The sequence below is a fragment of the Frankliniella occidentalis genome, unplaced genomic scaffold, assembly GCF_000697945.3.
Source record: "Frankliniella occidentalis isolate FOCC.00 unplaced genomic scaffold, Focc_3.1 Scaffold21, whole genome shotgun sequence".
Lineage (NCBI taxonomy): Eukaryota > Metazoa > Arthropoda > Insecta > Thysanoptera > Thripidae > Frankliniella > Frankliniella occidentalis.
The window spans coordinates 1,217,400-1,223,624 of NW_026267151.1; the positions used below are offsets into that span (position 1 = coordinate 1,217,400).

General features: G+C 59.9%; 1 protein-coding gene across 1 annotated transcript; it reads left to right on the top strand.

The window, feature by feature from the left end:
- Positions 1 to 3,578: 3,578 nt before the first annotated feature.
- Positions 3,579 to 4,682, top strand: LOC113204537 (NPC intracellular cholesterol transporter 2; the record flags this gene model as incomplete). The annotated part of the gene is given in 3 exon segments (XM_026419743.2): positions 3,579 to 3,731; positions 4,135 to 4,331; positions 4,471 to 4,682. Coding segments are annotated over 3 exon segments (437 nt in total), but the record flags the coding sequence as incomplete, so codon positions are not given.
- Between the last annotated feature and the right edge of the window lie 1,543 nt (positions 4,683 to 6,225).

A 6,225-nucleotide genomic window follows, 5' to 3' on the forward strand; every position in this document is an offset into this window, starting at 1 on the left:
GGGAGTCACGACGACGTTGCTCATGGAGGTGCGGAGGAGGAGGAGGATGGGTCGGCGGGGTGACCCACCAATCAAGGTCGAGGCGGTCGGACCAGGTGGCGTCAGCGCGCGTCAGCGACACAACAAATCTGCTGCTAGCCGCGATCGAGCCGAGATCCAAGTCGTTTCATGTCTCCTTCCTGAAATCGCGGAAAAAACCCACCAAAGCTCTCGACTGTTCTCTCTACGCTCGCACGCTCGCAATGTGTGTGGCCTCACACCATATTATGTTCTCCACGATAGGTATTGCGGTCATGTCGCCCCCCCCCCTCTCTTTTCCCTTCCCCTCCAATATGCATTGTGCGACGTGCGACGACCCCTCGGCGTCATCGCCATCGTATAAAACATGACGGTGGTGGTGGCGCCACGGGCGCGCGGCATAGGCAGCGGGAGGACTTTGGCCGCAGGCGGGCCCCGTCCTGGGGCGGCGCGGCGTCCCGGCGGCCTGAGCAGCACGGCCCGTGTCGCCGCGGCGCGCGCTGCCCGCGGCTCCTGTCGGCGGGGGTGGGGCACTACCCTGCCTGGACCTGGACTACTAGCTGCTTGCACTTTCTACTGGTACCCGTCTGCGGCTGGACTGGCCGTATTAGCCAGTATGGGTGGGGCAGGGCGGGGCAGGGCGGGGCAGGGCGGGGACGGCGTGGCAGACCGCCTCCAGCAGCGCGGCTGCTCTTCGGCCGCCAGAGCGCTGGAGGCTGGAAGTGGCCACCAGATCGCTGGAGGCTTCTAGTGGCCGCCAGAGCACTGGAGGCTCGGAGTGGCCGTCGTCGGAGGCTGAGAGTTGGCCGCCAGATCGCCGGAGGCTTCTACAGTAGCGGCCGACAATGCGCTGGAGGCTGTGAGTGGCCGCCACACGCGTGTTGGTGTCGCCACTACCCACACTGCACACTTGCAGCTGCGAGGTTGAGCAAGTCGGTCATTATTATTGTTTTGTCTCGGCGGGGGTTTCGCCACCGGGGGCGTGGTGGCGTGACCCGCTCCGCCCGTCCGCCTAGCCTTGTCCGCGCACCGGACACTTGAAGCGCGCGCTGTCGTGCTGTCGTGTCGTCCTCCCTCTCGTGCGCGACGACGTCCTCCCGTCCCGCGCGGTCATCTCCCGTTGTTGTCCCCGCGTCTCGCGGGCAGCTACTGCTGCTGCCGTTCTCACTTCCGAGTCGGCATCAGCCTTATTTATGGCGACTTGGCGGCGCTCCAGCGGCAGCGCCCGGCTGCCCCCGACAGGCTCCGCGGCATGTTGATGAGCCTCGCGATGCGCTGATTGGCGCCGCCGCCGCCGCTCTCACGCCGCCGGCCGCTCCGCTCGCCGACACGACACGCGCGGCGAGAGAGGTGTTCGCCTCGTCGCGGCCGCGGCCCGGGCTTCCCCCCCAGGCAGGCGGCTCGCGAGCATTGTCCCGCGGGGCCGGTGGGGCGACCTTGACCAGCGCCTCATTTGACCTTTGCGGAAGCGGTAGACGGGGTGGGGAGGGATGCGGGTCAATGGGGTGTGTTCCGCTGCGACCAAACCCGGAATCCAAACAAAAAAGAACGTCATGCATGAGAGCCCGGCTCCTGTTTTTTCTTCCAAAAAGCTGGCTGGTCGAGGGTGACGTCGTCAGTGTCGCTGTCACCCAATGAGCACGCAGGAGGAAGCAGATCCGGCGGGCAATTTTTCTCCTTCCGATTCCGGTTTCCATCCTGCGGAATAGTACCCTATCCGCAGAGGGAAGAGAGAGGGTGGATCGGGTGGGGTAGTAGCTGGTCCGGTGGGTGTAGTTGTGGCGTGCCCAGGCCGGGGCCTCCTCGCACTGCACGCGGCACTGCCCTGCGGCTGCATGCTGCAGCTGTCGCACCTGTCGCAGCTGACACACCTGTCGCGCCCGCCTCGCCAGCAAAGGCGGGGAAAGCAAGTCACCGGGGTGCGAACAGCTTCCGGCCCGGGTCCACCGACCCGCCGCGCCGGTCGTAAGCTTATTGCCGGTGAGCGAGCCCCCTTGTAAAGGCTCACCTGCCCCGCGCCACCATATAATACCGCGGCGCATCACATGACTCCCCGGCGGAGCGGTTCGCCTTCTGCCTGCGCGCCCGCCGAGGTCGCGGGCGTCTGCAGGCGCTCACACCACCGGCGGCGTGGTTCGCGGAGGAGCGGCTCGCCTGCAAAGCCAGCCGCACCCTCGCCACACGCGCGCTTCTTCATCACCTTCAGAAGCAACGCCCCCATTACAGTTCGGCAATCAAATTTAATGTCAACTAAGTACCCGAAGGTTGCGGACCCCTCCTCGTCGTCGCCCGACCCCGACACGCGTCGGCAGAACATCCACGTGTGCCACACACTACGCACCCAACTGAGCCTCAGATTCGCACCTCTCCCATTATGTGTGTTTGTTGATGAATTTTCGAGGAGGGATCTTTTTGTTGCGTGGACTGGTCTCCGGCGGCGCGGGGTTCGGATCTCGTCTGGCGGGTGGGCGAGTAGTACCGCCTTGGGCACCAAAGCAGACATGCGAGTGCGCGTTTCTCAGCAACTTCTTTTGCGAGATGCGAATCTTTATCTTATACGTTTGATGGCAGATTGGCAGCTAAAGCTAACTTGCTTGTTTCTCGCCCACCCCGCGATCTCTGACACGGCCCAAGGTCAGGGGACGGCTGGGAGCGGAGGAGAGGGGAGGAGGAGTACCTGCAGCTCATTAGTGCCAATAACCCAAAGTCGAAAATCACAAAAACAAAACTGCCTGTCGTGTCGATGAAGAGGTTGTTGTTATGCTGAATCTAGAAACAGCGAGAAACCGACAAACATATTCGTGTGATGAGTCTTTGTAGCATTTCGTTTCCCAGTCCAAAAAACTATTAGGGAGTACAGTAACTCCTCTGTGAGCTCCTTCCTCGGCTACAGCTCTCCAGTTGCTGTGTCGCATTGTGAAATTTGTCTCTAGTAAACCTCGCCAGGCAGAATAAGAATGACCACTGTTCTACACAACGACTATTATTCGTTTCGGTTAACTGGGGTTTCTTTTTTCCTTTTTTCGAAAACAGTAAAACGTGTTTACGTATTTTTTTAAAAAAGAGGTAAGAAGACGCCAATTCACGGGCCTCCACAAAACAGCCAAAAACGTGCTCCAGAGTAATGTAGCACGTGAGGTAATAGCTGCACAGCACACAAGCCTCGCGCTGCTAGGCGATCTTCCAGAAAGTATGTCCGCTCCTCTTACATTCGTTCGACAAATGACGGGAGCTCGGCGCCTGCGATACTCGGGGTAGGCTACCCCGCAGTACGCGCATGCACTGCGCGCAAGATGTTGCCTACCTGTCAGGCGCTAAGAGCAAAGGCTGAACTTTTTCTATATTTCATCCTAGTATCGCAGCACGGAGAACTTGCTGGAATTTATAGTAAGCCAAGTTAGTAATTTGGGGGATGAAACTAAGAGGCTCATTTCTCGTCCACACCTGTGTGTGGCCGGAGTAGAGCGGAGCAGAGAGAAGTGCCAATTGGTTTATGTGCGGAGGGACGGAGGATGCACATAGGTGGACTCTAGCTGATTTCTTCCCTTTTCTGCTTGTAGTCCCAGCGGCCAAGAAGAGGGCGGCCCTGACAGGGGACGACGAGGAGCCAGACCTCCAGGACAAGGAGCACATCAGCATCAGCAACTGCCCCAAGCCACCCTGCCGCCTGCGCCGCAAGTCCACCACCGTGGTCGAGTTCAGGTTCACTCCAGGTAAGAACACCACCAGCCACCGGGGCCACGACGGTTTAAACTTCGTCAGCGAGCCCGGATACGACAAACGAGTAAAAGCGCGCCTGTCCAAACCGGTTGTTGTGCCTGTCCTCCAATTTACCAACTCAACGTTCACGGTTTGTTTAAGTCATTGGCCCCCCTTACACACCTGTGCGACCTGCTCGCCTACTGCCCGAACATGACTTTCGTTTCTCGCTCGCCGCCCGGTCCAGCCGCGAGTCGCTGACGGCCGCGGGTGGTCGCGGGTGTGCGCGCAGTGGAGAGAGTTGGGCTGCCTACGCGCCGGGCGTTGAGTCGCTGGCAGCGGCTGGCCTGGTTGTGCGCTTGACACTTTCTGATCCGTGCACATCTTCGTAAACTTATATTTTCGGTACTGTTTCAGACAAGGACATCAAGACCTTGAAGAACGAGGTGAACGCCAAGATCCTGGGCATCCCCTTCCCCTTCCTTGGCGTGGACAACACAAACGCTTGCGGACAGATTTTCAACACCGACGGCTCCAAGGCGCCCTGCCCGCTCAAGTCGGGCACGGAGTACGTATACAAGAACAAGTTTGATATCCTGGAAATCTATCCTAAGGTGAGTTAATTATACTGCTGTTAGTGGATTCCACTTCTTCCTCCTGTCTCTCACGGGGGTCGACTCCTGTACGCTAACTGGTCAAGAGCTCCTGCGGAACTAAACCAAAACGCTTGTTTCACTGCTTGGCTCGTTGCAGGTCAAGGTGAACGTGCACTGGGCGCTGGTCTCCCAGAACAACGAGAGGGTCCTCTGCTTCAACGTTCCCGCCAAGATTGTCGGTTGACACGTCGATGCCAGACAGGCTGTATCAGCCTCAAGTTTGTGATATTTTCCCACATTTCGCCCATCGCAATAACACATTTCACCATGTTTCCAATTAGATTAAATGCTGTTTTTTTCTCATTTTTATCTCGAGCTTCTCAAAAGTACCCAAAATCTCCAAACACTAAACACACAAACTCAAACGGCGTGCCAATCACAGCTTGAGATTAAAATAATTTGGGACGAATAATTCGAGCGGGGAGCTCATGAGAAACCTTGCATAAAAAGGAGCGGTCTGCCGAGGTGGGTGGGTGGGGCGTTCTCCGGACGTGAACACCGGCGCTCCGGCGGCGCCCCCAAGAGCGCACAGCCTCCTGCTCATGCAGCGGCACGCAGGCACATCATTTTTATTTTCGGGGAGATGCTTCCGTATATTGTTGTACCAGGTGGTTAATTCGCCCGCCTACCGCCCGTGGTTAGGCTGTATACCGGCGAATAGGAAGACGTACGGCGCGGGCGGATTTGCCTACTCGCTCGTGGGCCGCAAGGCGCCGCGGCTAGAGACGATAGGTAAGTGCAGTCGAACCAAACTAAGGACGTCACCGCCACTTGTTTTAGTTGTTCGTATCATCGAAGGAGTGGCTGCCAGGGCGACGGGCCTGGACTCGAAGCCTGAGCATAACGATCTAACCGGCGATGTGGCTGGGATCCATGACCATGTTCAGCGCGTTCGTTACTGCCGCGGCCATATGAGGCTACTGGCCGGGATTACGCCTGGGAGTCGTTCGTGTGTGTTGTATACACGCGCGCGGCGGTGAGACGCCCTCGCTTCGACTTATTTATCCAACGCTAAAGCTGTGTTCTTCATCTAGATCACTTTGAGGAAAGGAATATCCTTAGGGTACGGAGATGAGCAAGAGGAGCAGGGTGTGGTCGCTCAGACGGGGCGACGGAGAGCAACAAGTTCGGGTGCTATGGTTACTGAGACGCGCCCTCCACGCCCGCCACGCCACGCCACGCCACCGCCAGGCCCAATAATGACAACTCGCTGGCGCCGTAACCGTAGCAATTAGCCGCGGCCGCGTTCCGCCCCTAGACTCGACGAGACGCCCCGCGCCACACCGACGCCTCGCGCCGCAACCCCGGGACACCGACCGACCGCCTTTGCACCAGGTAAGAGGCGCTCCGGACGCCAGCGACGCCCAGCAGCAGACTGCTGGCGACCTGCACCAGGACCCACAGGGCCGCGTGCTGTTCGAGTCCCGTCGCGGCGCGTACGGAACACGGCGGGTCGGCGGGTCGCGGAGTGAGGCTGGCGGTCGGGCGGGCGGGCGGCAGGCGCAGCGCAGCGCGGGCCGCCACCTGAGTCCTGAGCGTATGAGAACGCGGGGGAGGGAGGGGGGGAGGGGAGCTCGTGCGTTGTGTCCGACGGGTCGCCCCGGCCCCCCGGCCAGCACAGTCTACTAGGGCCGTTTGTTGCGAGACCGTAGCGCCTTACGTTCTGACGTAGCGCCCCGCCACGTCCCGCCACGCCCGCCACGCCCCGCCACTTCGCGGCCGTGTCAACAACCTGTCCGACCAAACCGTTTGCCTTGGGCGCAGCCAGCGGCAGTGCCACTTACTTAGCGCCGCGGCTACGCCACTTTTAAGCTGCACACGCGACGCTACGCGCGGAAGGGCGGGGTGGGGC